The sequence below is a fragment of the Hippocampus zosterae genome, chromosome 4 (assembly GCF_025434085.1).
Source record: "Hippocampus zosterae strain Florida chromosome 4, ASM2543408v3, whole genome shotgun sequence".
Classification (NCBI taxonomy): Eukaryota; Metazoa; Chordata; class Actinopteri; order Syngnathiformes; family Syngnathidae; genus Hippocampus; species Hippocampus zosterae.
In genome coordinates, this window is record NC_067454.1 from 24,806,156 (window position 1) to 24,820,843 (window position 14,688).

Genomic DNA, 14,688 nt, shown 5'->3' on the forward strand with positions numbered 1-14,688 from the left:
CTCTGCTTCACTGAAACCTGGCTCAGTGACCGCCACCCAGATTCCGCGCTACATCTACCCGGCTTCCGCCTTCTCCGAGCCGACCGCGACACGGAGCTATCGGGGAAATCGAAAGGTGGTGGGATTTGCTTCTATATCAACGAAGAATGGTGCACTGATGTCACGAAGCTCGACGCACACTGCAGCCCGGACCTGGAGTCGCTGTCTTTAAACTGCAAGCCATTCTACTCGCCACGTGAGTTCACCTCCTTTTTACTAGTCGGTGTTTACATTGCGCCACAAGCTAACGCTAACACGGCGATACAAACGCTAGCCGAACAAGTAAACAAACTCGAACTAAAATACCCAGAGTCACCCCTGATCATTTTGGGCGATTTTAATAGAGCACATCGTAACCGTGAACTTCCCAGATATAAGCAGCACATCGACTGTTTCACCAGAGAAGGCAACATTCTAGACCACTGCTATACAACAATCAAAAATGCATACCGATCGGTCGCCCGTGCAGCATTGGGTCTTTCTGACCACAATTTAATCCACTTAATACCTACATACAGACAGAAACTCAAATGTGTTAAACCGGTTGTTAAGACTGTGAAAAAATGGACAGATGAAGCAAAGCTTGCTCTACAAGAATGCTTAGACTGCACTGATTGAGGCGTCTTTGAAACTTCAACGGGCACACTGGATGAATACACAGACACTGTAACATCATACATCAGTTTCTGTGAGGACATGTGTGTACCAACGAAGTCCTTCCGCTCCTTCAACAATAACAAGCCATGGTTTACTCCCAAACTCAGGCAACTCAGGAAAGAGAAAGAGGCCGCATTTAGAAGTGGAGATCGGGCACTGTACAAACATGCCCGAAACCAATTGACAAAGGAAATTAACATCGCAAAGAGAAGCTATGCAGAGTGGCTGAAAAACCAGTTCTCTGCTAACGACTCTGCATCTGTATGGAATGGCCTGAAAGCAATCACTAACTATAGAATGCCATCCCCCCAAACAATGAACAATAAGGGTCTTGCTAATGAACTAAACATGTTTTTCTGCCGATTTGAAAAGGACACCCCCATTTCCCACACACACCCACCTCTACCAGAAACCACTCTACCTACCCCCCCCACCCTCTTTTTCTCCACTACAGATCCGCGAACAGGACGTGAGACGGCTCTTCAAGCAGCAAAAGATCACGAAAGCTCCGGGGCCCGACAAAGTGTCCCCCTCCTGCCTGAAAGTCTGCGCTGACCAGCTGGCTCCGGTCTTCACACAAATCTTCAACAGATCCCTGGAGCTGTGTGAGGTCCCATCCTGCTTCAAACAGTCTACCATCATCCCAGTTCCCAAGAAATCGGCAACATCGGAACTGAACGACTATAGGCCTGTCGCCCTGACGTCTGTGGTCATGAAGTCCTTTGAACGCCTTGTGCTGAACCACCTAAAGAACGTCACTGGACCCTGCTGGACCCTCTCCAATTTGCCTACCGGGCAAACAGGTCTGTGGAAGACGCAGTCAACATAGGTCTGCACTACATCCTCAAGCACCTCGACAGCACAGGGACAGTCACTGACGGAGTCACTCTTCTTGCACCACAAAATGGTACTACAAAACTACTGGTTACTCTAAAATGGTTCAATGATTTTGTTGTTTACGATGATACTAGTGCAGCGTGTTATACCGGAGACAAATTCCTTGTGTGTTCTACATACTTGGCCAATAAAGATGATTCTGATCCTGTGATTGGCTTCACATTGGCAGTGCGTATGGTTCTGTGTTTAACATTTATGTTCACAGTAAAATACATTAATTCATTTTATGATCCGCTTGATCCTCACAAGGGTGGCGGTGGATGCTGGAGCCTATCCAAGCTGTCTTCGGGCAGTAGGTAGGGGAAAACCCGAATCTGTTGCCAGCCAATCGCAGGGCACACAGAGACGAACAACTGTCCATGCTCACACTCATACCTCGGGACAATTTACAGTGTTCAATCAGCCTGCCATGCATGATTTTGAAATGTCGGAAGAAACCGGAGTACCCAGAGAAAATCCACGCAGGCCCGGGGAGAACATGCAAATTCCACACAGTAAGGCCGGAGCCGGGATCGAACCCAGGACCACTGCACTGCAGGTTGGGGAAATAGGAGGGGTCCACCCCAAACTGGTTGACAGCCAATCGCAGGCACACGCAGACGAACAACCGTTCGCCCTCACAATCACACATTTGGAGTGTACAATCGACCTTTCATGCACGTCTTTGGAATGTGGGAGGAAAGGGGAATACCCTGAGAGAACCCACGCAGGCATGGGGAGGCCTACCTCTCTGCGCTATGAAGTCGATGCACTAACCACTGGGCCACCCTGTAAAAGCATTGAAAGATACAGAAAGACCAATACCCTCAGAAAAACTGACATGGTCACTGGCGAGTGCAGAAAGCAACTCCGCACAGATTGACCGTGAAGCCCTCAGTCTGGTATGGGGCATTAAAAAGTTCCACCAGTACCTGTACGGACAACGGTTCACTTTAGTGACGGACCACTCACCGCTGGTGTCCATTTTCAACCCCACGAAAGGAATCCCAGTGATGTCAATGACCCGTTTACAACGCTGGGCACTTTTCTTGGGAGCTCAGACAATAGTGAGTTCAAGGGACCAAATTGTCATGCTGATGGATCACGCCTGCCAGCGGCAACAACAGCGGAAGGAAAAAGTTCCTCTGAAGACCCAGCAAAAGTCTTCCATCATACAGTGATAGAGAAGCTACCTGTCACAGATGCCGAAATGCAGAGAAGCACCAGAAGTGAGTCAACATTCTCATCAAAGTTTGAAATGACAATGACATGGGCAGCTCACAGTGATACTTTCAGTCAGACTGGACCAACACTGTGTGTCGAGGAACCTTGCTGTGCGTCATTCCGTCAAAACTGCAAGTCCAGAGGCGTGATCCTGAAAGGCACAGAACGCCTCCCAAGAGATTGTACTTATAACGCCATCTATTACAAATATGGGTGTTGTTTGGTGAGTGTGGAGTGTTTTGAGTTATGGACTCCCACACACAGATTTTAAGTCAAGAAAAATAAGGTGGAAAAAAATGGTTCTTCTGTATTTCATGTCTGAATGCATGCAAAGTGTTGATTTATGTTTGATGTGGTATTCCTCCAAAGAGGGAAGAAGTGTGGTGTATGGACCTACTTTCTAGGCGCAGTTCTCTGCCCCTCCTGCTCCTCAGTGGATACATGCGCGGAGTGATATGCATTGCTGTCTGTCAGTGATTTGCCCCACTGTCTGTGTGAATTCCGTTCGCCACAGTACAGAGCTATTTGTACCCGAGTTCCGAGTCTGCCTCCTTTATTTTTAAGTTGGTCGAGACACAACACTTCCAAAGACAAGTAAATTACACTTTAAAGTGCAGAACCAAATTCATCTGAGCTCTAAGCCTTATTTTAGGTGTGGCAGGAACTAACTGCTCTCAGGGAGGGCATTTCCTGGATGCTACAACAAGTGTTGCACAATCAGACGTCTGTGAAATACACACGAGTCTCTGTAAATATTTTTTATGTGTCCAGCGTCATAGATTGATCAATATAATTTTGTTATTTCTAAAAGCTATCTGATTTTGTTGTTTTTAATGTGATAGGCCCAGATAAAGCTAAATGAAATGCAGGGTAGGTCGTTCATGTTTTTATTTCTCAAATAAATGTCTTGGCCTGGAAACAAGTTTCGATCCTTGCTTTCGTTCTACAATACAGAACGTACTCTTTTAAATCGATGAAGGTGCGAACTTTGAGTATCGAAAGAGAGTGAAATGTGAGAAAATGTTAATGCTTATCTGCGAAAATTGTCCAGTATCAGGTTGTGGAATTCTCTGGGACAAATCAAATCCCACAACTGAAGACAACATTAAGAATTGAACAAAAAGTTTTATCAGAGAAAAACGCAAGACTGACAAAGTACAACAAATGGCACTGGTAACAGGGAAAATGGATGAAATAAGACAAACAAAAAGCCCTTGCAATACGTAATGAAAAAAATTCACACGAGGCGAACAAGATTAGCAAGGTACAAAATACTATTCTACTCCGGCGATCAACTGGTTCGGCATGCACGGATGCACACACAGGTGCGCACCCGATGCGCATACCCATGCATGCACACACGCATATCATAATGAGCATAGCTGTCACAGACCCTGCAGGAACGAAACAGAAAAACAAAGTAGGGAGAGAGTTTGTGAGTTTGTAATAAGCAAATCACTGCCTACCTTAGTAGAGACCCGACGCAGAGGAATAGGACGCACTTTTGCAGCGTGTTAAGTGCAGCAAAATCACGATTGTAGCTCACGTGTACCGGTTTAAATGATCCTCCAGATTCACATTCTTTGCCTGTTCCATCGGTGAGTTACAGATGTAACAAACTTTGAATCAGAATAATAATAATTAAAAAAAAGATATATCACAACAGTTGTGATGGCACGGTGAGATTGTAGACTGTTGACAGCGAACAACTTCCGGTGAAGCAGGCCATGTGCCAACCATAGGTTAAAGGTGACCGGTCTTTTTGCACTACTTTTTTGTGAAAGTTAAACTGATCGAATGCTTAGGGTGCAGTGTACACTAACGCGAGACAGATGTGGCACTGGAGGGAAGGCCCTCCGATCCTGCCAGAACTAGAACACAATACAATACAGAGACATGACAATACCTCAATGGAAGCCTCCTGGCAGACGACCTGGTTTTGAAGCAGGGGCTGAATGGGAGGTATGCCAGAGAGCTGGGTTCGACAGGCTTCAGTCTTGACTCTCAGTCGCCTCCATCTTTAACGGTGCCCAGTTTGCGTGAGATGCCGGCCACATGCAGATTCCGGTTCAAAAGCCAGACCATTCGCCCGGGTTGGTGGAGTGCGTCAGGGCATCTTCGACGGTCTGGGATCTGCCGGTTACATGACACTGCACATGACAATGCTGCTGGTCTCCCTCCAGAACTGGTGGTCCCATCGCTGGTGGAGCTATTCCGATGGGATATCCACTTCAGGGAAGGGAACAACGAGACCGACCTGTGGCAGATGAGACGAGGGTGTTGAGCGCATATTCGTCCCAGGGCAGGTGGGCGACCCAAGACATGGTGGAGGCGCACACAGCGGAGAGCTGCATGTAAGTCCTGGTCGACCCTCTTGGTCTGGCCATTTGTTTAAGGGTGAAAGCCAGAAGATGGGCTCACCTGTGCTCCCAGGAACTTGAAGAATTTCTTCCACATTTTAGACACGAATTGCGGACCTTGTTTGGAGACCAGGTCCACAGGAATACTATTGAGGCAGAAGACATGGGTAATTAATATATCCTTTATTTGTCCCGCAATGGGGAAATTACAATCAGAATTCAGAAATTAAAACGCTGGGTAGGGAAAGGGAAAAAAAAAAACACGCTCAGACTATCCTCTTCGGAGGATAATTTAAGTCCAAGATAAAAAAAGACCCTCGCACATAAATAAGCATATGACAGTTACAACAAGTCACAAGACATAACATGTAATAAGGGGGAAGATGAATGGGAAGGGGGGGGGGGGGGACCGCGACACGGCCGAAATGACCACCGTTGCGCTCCGCATATCGAACCACGTCATAGGGGAAAAAGAATCGGAGACGGTGATAATAAAGATGTGTATGCTCGTGTGGTTGTCCAGTTGTATATGTGTATGCGTGTACAGGTCATAGCTGCTTCGTTGAGGTCTGCTCATCATGAAGACAGTCCCGGCTTATCAGTCCATGGCCGAGAAGGAGGGTGGTGGTGGTGGGGGGCCTTAGACTCCACGCGCATTTCCATCCAGCGGAAATGCCAGATAGCGCTGTTTGTTTTGGAGGGACGACCGCCAACAATTCCAGTCACCGCTTGAGTCTGAGTGTTGGACATTCGCGCCAAGCCATCCAGAGTGACCGGCAGCTTCTTCACTTCCAATAGAGCCGCTCCCGTCGGTTGAATTTTGCGATAGAACAGAACGCTGCCAACACCAAATACCATCTATACCCGTTATCAAAAGGCATACCTGTTATCAAAAGGCCAATAATGTAGATGTCTTCCACATCCTCCACGGACAGTATGCCAGGCACACCGGTCTCCACTTTCTCCATGGATCCAGGGCGTATCCGGCAGCAAGACCGCCCGCTCTTTTCGGCGAAAATTTTTTTGTCGATTACATCGAGACCAGCCAACTAATTCCATGGTTAGTTCTTCGGATGAAAAATACGGTAGGAGGCTAGGAAAAAAGTTAGACAAAGACAGCACAAGGACTAAGTGGCGAGCATGGAAAGGGTGGGGTGAGGGCAGGGGGAGCAGTGCAAAAAGTGTCTGCCTTTGTCGAGAGCCAAGCAGCTCATCGGTTTCTAGTGCAGACAGGAGCTTGGGAAAGGCCACAAAGTCAGCCAATTTGGAGACTTGGTCGACCGCAGTGAGTATGAATGAATTGCAATGTGATGTAGAGAGACTAATGAAATAAAATACACATAAAGCCAGAGAGAGAGAGGGGCGCGGATATGGGCAGAGTAAACAAACAAAACAGGAGTTGAAGTCCCCATACATGTCATGTCATTTTGATTCTCGTATTGATTGCGCTGTTGCAATTCATGTGACTCAAAAGCTCAGGTATGGGATGAAACTACAGAGATCCGACCAACTCACTGTGGTTTCATCTCTCCTGGCCAGTGTCTTGCCATGTGTCCGTGTTCTTTTGTCTCTGAACTTCCTACTTGTCGTGGTGAGGGTTATTCCAACGCATTGGGCAGGATTCTCCCATGATAGAATGTGTGAATATATTTCCTGACTTTTTGAACTCAATTTATGTACAGTATATACTCGTATTTTATGATCAAGAGCATTCTCCAATTTGAGCAGACTGACTTGTATTATGTGATGGAGGGAAGCCACACTGGTGAAACAATAAGATGGCAAAGGAAAGCGTTGAGGTCATGACAAGTGAACTCAACATGATTGAAACAATGCAGTTCAGCCGGAACGTAGCATTATGCCAAACAGGAAACCATGGAAAGTCAACTGGGATGATCACAGATAGAATACATCAGAGACACGCCCAATGTAAAACCTATAAAATGTGACGAATCATCAGCGACCTCAAACACCTGCTTACACCCGTAAGACAAAATTACTCCACTGTTACCTGCTTTATTTTTCTTTCACTTCTCTCCCTCTCTCAATCTGAGACACACGCGAATGCAGACCAATGTGATTTTAACTTTTAAAATTTTGTTTTGTCTTTATTTTCAGACGACAGCAACACCATGACGCCAGTTGTCATCATTGTTCTCCTTGTGTCTGTTACGGCCGTTTCTCCGGTAAGATCAACTTGACAAAACTACAATTATCTCCTGTTCAACTTGGAAAATCACAATCCATTTGAGAGTCATGTCTGTAGTTTTCATGTCATTTGGTCAATGGTGGTAAAGAACACTGAAAAAAAGTTGTGGGATGAATTTGCGCAATTTAATTGTGTCAAGTGGCTGCATACAATAGAATCATCTGGATTTAGATGCAATTTTTAAAAATGTATCGTCTACTTCAAAAAAAAAAAAAGATTTGGATCCGAATGATTTTGTTTCGTGCAACCACTTGAAATAAAGTATTTGAATTATTGGCAGGGCAGTTATCAGTGAAAGAGTAATCATCGTTTCTGAGCAAAAAAAAGTGTTACTTTTCAAACTTTTAATGCTAAAAAGTCTTTCCTGCTATGAGATTAGCCTTGATTATTTGCAACGTAGATTCAGAAGTTTCAAATTCCAGTTTTGTATCTGTAGGATTTTTCTCTTATTATTATGCATTTTCACTGAAAACGACTGAAAGTCTACATCGGTGTCTTCAGAGTTATTTTTTGGAGTGGGCAGGTGCATCTTTTTCATTCAAGCTCTCTTTACCATGAATGCCATTGTAGCTAGCCTTGTCATGTTACATACAATACGCCAGACACTGCAAGCTGAAGTGTCAGGATGAAGCAGCCATTCATTCATTTTGAATTTTTAAATCATCAAGGACAGTGTTTCTCAATCTTTTGAGGAGAGGCACATCACAAGCTGAAAATGTGAAAACCGCTTATTTTTACAATTAAGTGTTACTTTATTATTATAAGCATTTTTTTAAACATTGAAAAATAACGCTATATTATTCTCACAATGCGTGGTGGTGGAGGACCCCAAAAAGCAGGCAAGAGGGAGGAGCAGGGTGAACTTGACAAATTGTATTAACACTGAAAAATAAATACCCAAATAAGCAAAGTACCAAAAAAAAACAAAACCCATGACATAAGCAAATAATCTAAAGTGACAAAACAATAGAAGCAGGGACAGAAACAGTAACAGCGACCGTGTGGGGGACCTGCGAATCCATTACACCCCACCCAGACAGCACCATGGGAGGCGCCTCTCCCGCTCTTCTCTCCCCCGCCCTCCTTTTTTTTTTTTCCTTGAAGCTGTACAAGCCGCCCTGCACCTCCAGTCCCTCCTTCTTCGGGCCCGCAACGTTGAGCAGAATCCCGGCCCTAATTGTGCCACCTGCTCGAAAACAATCCGCTATGACTTTACTCCTATCGTCTGCACTCTTTGCCAACGGGAGTACCATAGAACAGGGGTCCCCAACCGCCGGTTATGGCCCAACTGATCTCGAGATTACCGCCCTACAGTCCCTTTTCGCTGCCCTCGGCTCCAAGGGCCCATTTCAGGTTATCTGGTTGCCTGGCCATTGCAATCTCCTTGGCAATGACCTGGCAGACGAGCAAGCCAAACTCTGCTCCTCCCTTCCCCATCCAAACTCGGATCCTAACACTTCCACAAGGCACGCCATTATACGCAGAAGCTGCATCCCTCACCCATCCCGCCACCCCGTCTTACCTCCCTCTCTTCCCAAAAACCCAACCCCTCCGAGGAGGCCTCACTGTTGAGGAAATACCTCGTCGACCTGATGCAGGTCCGGCCATCACCGCTCTCTCCGATAATGGCAACATCTGTTGGGGATGTGTGATGACTTATGCGGTGAGGAAGAAGAGTCGGCCAAACACCTTTGGCTACGTTCCTGGTTGATCGGCACCATCGACAACTCCTTCGGAGAACTCAGGAGCCTCCCATGCGCTAGTCTAGTGCTACTCAGGATCAACCTGAGGCTCCTTGGATGACTCAATAACAACAACAACTACAACAGCAACAGCAACACCGACCCAACACTGAGTGGTAGGGCATAAAGCCTTTCAAAGTGACAATTAACGACACAATGACCAACATGAACGATAGCTTTCGTGGTATTGTCTCGAGCCGGGAACTTGGCTTGTCTCGAAGTACAAGGCAATCAGCTAGCTTCTGCTCCTAGCTACCAGTATGGAAGAGTACTACATGATTACTCGGTCAGGCGATTGACTGCACAAGCATACATTTTGGATCATTTCCCGCGTCACACCTGCACAGGTTTCGAAAAACACCGATCAATAACATTTTGAAAATAGAACCTTCAGCATGGCTATTTCAGCACGGGAGATATTTACACAGATCAAACCAAGGCGGGACACATACAAATCTTGTCTTTACTATTATTGGTCAAAATGAAAAGGACCAATAGACATAATATATCTTTAATTATGTGTGCGTGGATGTAAAATGGAGACTTAAAAAAAGTGATTCAAAAAATGTTTTTTTCTTTCCAGGTCCCAATGAGTGAAACCGCCAGAAAGAAAAGAGGTGCCTAAAATCAATTGTACAATTAAGTTGTTAAATTCAATCTAAAATTTCTAAAATGCTACTTTTTGATTTTATTTTGTCTCTTTCTTTTTCCAGAAGTCACATCCACTTTTACGAAAATTGCAAATGCAAATGAAAAGGTCTTAGGTAAGTGACAATGGAATGATTAGGATGTGCTGAGCTGTTTCTCTGTGCAATATTCAACTTGAATGAGAGAATCTAATTTTGAATGGCATTCTCATAGGTTTTTTTTGTAATGCTGATTGGTTTTTAAAAATTTGAACTGAAAGTAATTAATCAGTAGGTCATACTGAAAACTTAGAAATGAATATAAAATATTTTCAGACACCCTGTTCAAATAACACTGTGTATTCTCTGTCTGTGATTCTCCAGAATCCCACCTTATACATGGAGATATTATGGCTAGCACGAAAAATGACGACGGTATTTTGAGGAATGCTATCCCTTGCACCAACGCAGGCTGTAAATGGCCCAAAACTGGAAAAAGAGTCAAGATACCCTACGAAATTTCCAATGAATTTTGTAAGTCATCATAACTCAGCTTTTGTTGTGATTTTCTGCCTCATCCGGTGTTGCTAAAGCAAGTCACTCGCATGATTTGCTTGGGACGATTTTAACGCTGTAAATCCTTCCTGACACAACCCTGCCATTCTCATCAGGGCTTGAAAACAGCAGTGGATTTGGGGCCCCTGCTATCTGCTACTGTAACATCAGTGTTAAGTGTAAACGCGATCAACGATGAAGCTTACCATAGGCCTATGTGTGTAGCATTTGGTCCTGTAAAATCAAAAACTCCAGCAAAATAAACAAAGCGACTGTGTTGAGACCAGTCACACTGCAGAAACTACTTGCAGGACAACTTTAAAGTCTGCAAAATGAACCACAAAACACACACGTAAACCCACCGAAGAAGAGTAAAAAGTAATGACAATCATTCGCCTACCACAGCTGTAACTTGTTCAATACACTGTTAAACAGGATAAGTTAAGTTAAGAAAAGCTTTATTAGTCTCGCAATGGAGAAATTCCCAATTAACAGCAGCAAAGCTATGAAAGGAAGAAGTAGAACAAAAAAATATAGGAGCTGCTGGAAAGGCAGCCACTCTCGCGGCGCCATTTTGAAGTTAAAAATAACACAACACAACACATAGGACACAGACAGTCGTGCAATCTTCACCAATTTTCTGCATACACGTTGTCTGAAGCAGTTATAGATGAAAGAGGAGAGGATCAAAGTGTCCTTTCACCAATGGATCAGAGAGGCCATGCTGAAAATGTGCACACGTCTGCTACAAGCTACGTTTTTAAAGCAAACACAAAGCTGTAGCGTCCATTGACGAAAAGAGATTTGTTCACTTCTCCTGTCCCACGTAATCCGCTTCAAACTACAAGCCGCGACTCCCAGTTCCAAATCCGCATCGGCGCTCCGCGCTAACACTCCTTTCTTCTCATCGTCGGCTCCTCAAGCCTTATATCCATCCAGCCGCAGACCGTTCAACAGCACCGATCTCTCCGCTGAACAAAGCGGGGCTTTGAAAAATGCTGCCCATTACAAGCGCAAGACACAAGCTCCCCGGGACTGTCCAGCAATGAGTCAAATGGCGCCGACATTCCTCCCAGTCAAAAACAATGCTGGTATACCCAACTACCGAGCACAGAGTCTCCTCCTTGATGAATGTCGTGGCCAAAAAAATGCTGAAAAAAGTCCATATCAGGTCCACACGACGTAACAACAAACACAAAGTGACAGAACAAACACAAAAACAACAAAAAAAGCAAGGCTCATGAGAGCACTTGCCGACGGCTGCCTACTCGGGCGCCATCTTGACTTCAAAGAAACATGTAAACCCTGAATCGACTTAACTTGTATAAGTTCAGGTAACTTTATAGCAGCTTGTTCAGGATACATGACCAAAGTTATACGAAATATCATTTTCTAATATCAATCTAACGCAATTATTTATCCACTTCAGAAGTCAGCCTGAAGTTGCAATTCATCCCTCCCGAGGAGTTACTTTGTAGAATGCTTCTGGCTTTTGCTATATATGACACTAATGTGTCCAAGGCACGGGTGGGCAAACATTTTCGCTCGGGGGCCACATTGATTTCTCAATTTGACAAGTGGGCCGGGTCAGCACAAGATACGGCACGTATAAAAAAACTGTTGACAGTCCTTACCAAACATTAAAAAGCATTAAAGTATTACCATACTTTTTTTTAATGACAACATTGAAACAACAATGGTATACTGTATGTCCTGTATGAAGGTCAGCATACAGTACAGGTATATGACAAAATATAACAAAGGACTATTTGCAACAAAATCAGATGAGTAAAAGACCTGGTGGATGAACAATAGCACCATGATTATTTAACATGAGGATATTTAAACAACATATATACATATTGATATTATTTTTTTAAATAATGCCATCACACATATTGAAATTTGGTATTTGAGGTGCTGTTGTGGACTTTAAAGTATTCATAAGAGCAAGACATGTATCCCTTGTAAGATTTCCTTTAATTTTGAATTATATTTTGATTTGTGTGGCAGACAAAATGAGTCATCCTTCAAGGGTGAATTTAGGTGTTATTTTTGATCGACAAAACTTTGCAGTATAATGTGCGTGTGTCTGCAGCAAGAAAAGAGAAGAGAACAATAAAACAAGCCCTGAAAGAGTTCAAAAAAGGAGATCGTAGGACCTGCATTCGCTTTGTCAAGAAGACTAAAGAAGATGTGGACTATATATCCTTCATCTCTGGCACTGGGTGAGATGTGAGCATTTAGAACCTCTATGACCTTGACTCAACCCGTTAATCAAACACATTTGCTGTCTTTTCTCTGTCAGTGCCACTTCCCCAGTTGTTTTTTTTTCTAATCAATTCAGCGGATGTGCACCAAAAAAGCTCTCCATCTTTGAGTTGATATATTTTTGCCCTGTTATTTATCTTTGTATTGACATGGTGTAAAAATGTTATTTGGCTTACCAGCTGTGGCAGTGTCCACACAAATCTTGAGGGACCACTATGGACTGTGAAATCACTTGCGGGGTGTTGTTTATTAGACATAACCCAGAAATCTTTCAACAAGATTTGTGCTCTTGCGAAAATCATTTGCCTCGCGTGGTTAATCAGACTAGTGATTCTTTTCCATGTTGAGTTCACTTGAGTTTCGTGAAATGACAAAAGCTCGAATCCAACAATTCATCATTGTGTCTTCAATTCAAGTGGTGCTGCAATTCTGAAAATATGTTCTACATCAGCCGGTTTTTGAGCTCACCTGATTTTGTGCGTTTTTGTGCCAGGTGTTGGTCCTACCTTGGTCGCCGAGGAAACAAGCAGGAAATTTCCTTGCAGAAAAACGGTTGTCTGTACAAAGACATTGTGCAACACGAGGCTCTCCATGCACTCGGATTCCACCATGAGCATGTCCGCTCTGACAGAGACGAACACGTCATCATTAATTTTGAGAACATCATATCAGGTCAGCTTGCCAACAGACCTTTTACAGAAGTGGCATTGGAAGTAATTTGAGAGCATATTGTTTCAGGCTTTCTTTCGATATTTTTTCCTGGATTTGGCTCACACCCAGTCCAGGGTGCAGGCGACTTCCCACTCACTGCAAAAGGGATGATGGATACCAAAAACTAAAAACTTTACTTTTTGTCCCAATGGTGTCGACACCATCGTGTTTCTAAATCTCCCATCTGACTGAACGATATTTAACTGCAGTTCAACATGATGCTTTGCTCTCTCCTTTTATGCAGGATTTGAAAACAACTTTGAGATTGTGCCAACAAACAACTTGGGTACACCCTATGATTTTCAATCCGTGATGCATTACAGCGAGTGAGTACATTTTTCCAGTCATACAAACATGTGATCCTTTTCCATCCTACTCACAAAAGGTTCGGGATATTAGGTTTCACTCGGAATAACAATCACCGTCACAGTTGAACTTGAGCTGAAACAGACCTTCTCCCAACATTGAATCTCATGTCCGACAGCTCCAGGATTCAGTCCTTTTTGCACAACTTGCTGTTCTCTCACAAGGAACTGCACACCAGCGTTAACATTTGCCTGATCCAGATCCATATGTGTGTATTCAAAAATATGAATGATCCCCAATGCGATGTTCAATTAACGATGGAGAGTGTGTTGTTATTAGTTTAGGATTGTATTGGTTCAAGTGATGTCAATTGATCACTACCAAAAGACACATGATATTCTTTTTGCTTTAATTTTATTTTACGTAGAAGTGCCTTCTCCAAAAATGACGAGCCAACCATTGTTGCCAGGGATAGTGCTGTCACTACTTTTGGCACTGCGACAGAGATGAGTGCCAATGACTATGAGCGTGTCAACACACTTTATGACTGCTGTGAGTGAGCATCTCGTCTGATACTTTCTGATACAGTATTTGTTAATGAACAACCAAAATTCAAAGACATTTGCCTTTGTTTTGTTTCTTCTCACCAATCAGGAACTTCATGACCATCACAGGGTTTCCAGGTCTCGTCCAATTCTCCAGTGGTCAAAAAGTGAAGGAATCGAGCGTCATTTTACCTGAATAACATTTAGTTAACCACAAGATTGAGTAACTTTGACTATAGCTCAAAACAAGAATAAACAGAATGGAAATGAAAAGTATGTGGCTTTTTTCTTTAAAGGACTCTTTCTATGACAGTCCACAGCCAGACAAAATAGGTGAACTGTGGGTTGCTAACTCACATTTGAGGTCAGATTGAATGATTCATTTTAAAAATGAAGGAAAAAAGGCTCACTTACTTCCATTCCGTCTTCACTTTATCATCTTTGAGTACTTGGCGATGACGGAAAGTAAAGACATGTCAAGGACAAAGCGTCTTTTAGCGGTGGTGTTGATGTTAAAGTGTTAAATCCACTTTTTAAATTGATATTGTTGAGGATTTTCGCCTTACT

General features: G+C 43.7%; 1 protein-coding gene across 2 annotated transcripts; it reads left to right on the top strand.

Moving 5' to 3' along the window:
* Positions 1-7,129: 7,129 nt before the first annotated feature.
* LOC127599392 (low choriolytic enzyme-like) lies at positions 7,130-14,394 on the top strand. Of its 2 annotated transcripts, XM_052063340.1 has the most exons (9): positions 7,130-7,342; positions 9,691-9,724; positions 9,821-9,871; positions 10,118-10,267; positions 12,387-12,516; positions 13,053-13,231; positions 13,515-13,596; positions 14,004-14,128; positions 14,231-14,394. In XM_052063340.1, coding segments are annotated over exons 1-9 (807 nt in total). In that variant the 5' UTR covers positions 7,130-7,288; the 3' UTR covers positions 14,233-14,394. The 2 variants fall into 2 exon arrangements, with proteins under 2 accessions (XP_051919300.1, XP_051919299.1); XM_052063339.1 differs by lacking the exon at positions 14,231-14,394 and having other exon boundaries at positions 14,004-14,136.
* The last annotated feature ends 294 nt before the right edge of the window (positions 14,395-14,688 follow it).

Excerpts from the sequence above, each read along its gene's own strand:
- LOC127599392 (XM_052063339.1), top strand. The coding sequence starts at position 7,289 with ATGACGCCAGTTGTCATCATTGTTCTCCTTGTGTCTGTTACGGCCGTT. Across the intron at positions 7,343-9,690 it reads CTGTTACGGCCGTTTCTCCG|GTCCCAATGAGTGAAACCGC; the intron begins GTAAGATCAACT and ends TTTTCTTTCCAG. Across the intron at positions 10,268-12,386 it reads CGAAATTTCCAATGAATTTT|CAAGAAAAGAGAAGAGAACA; the intron begins GTAAGTCATCAT and ends GTGTGTCTGCAG.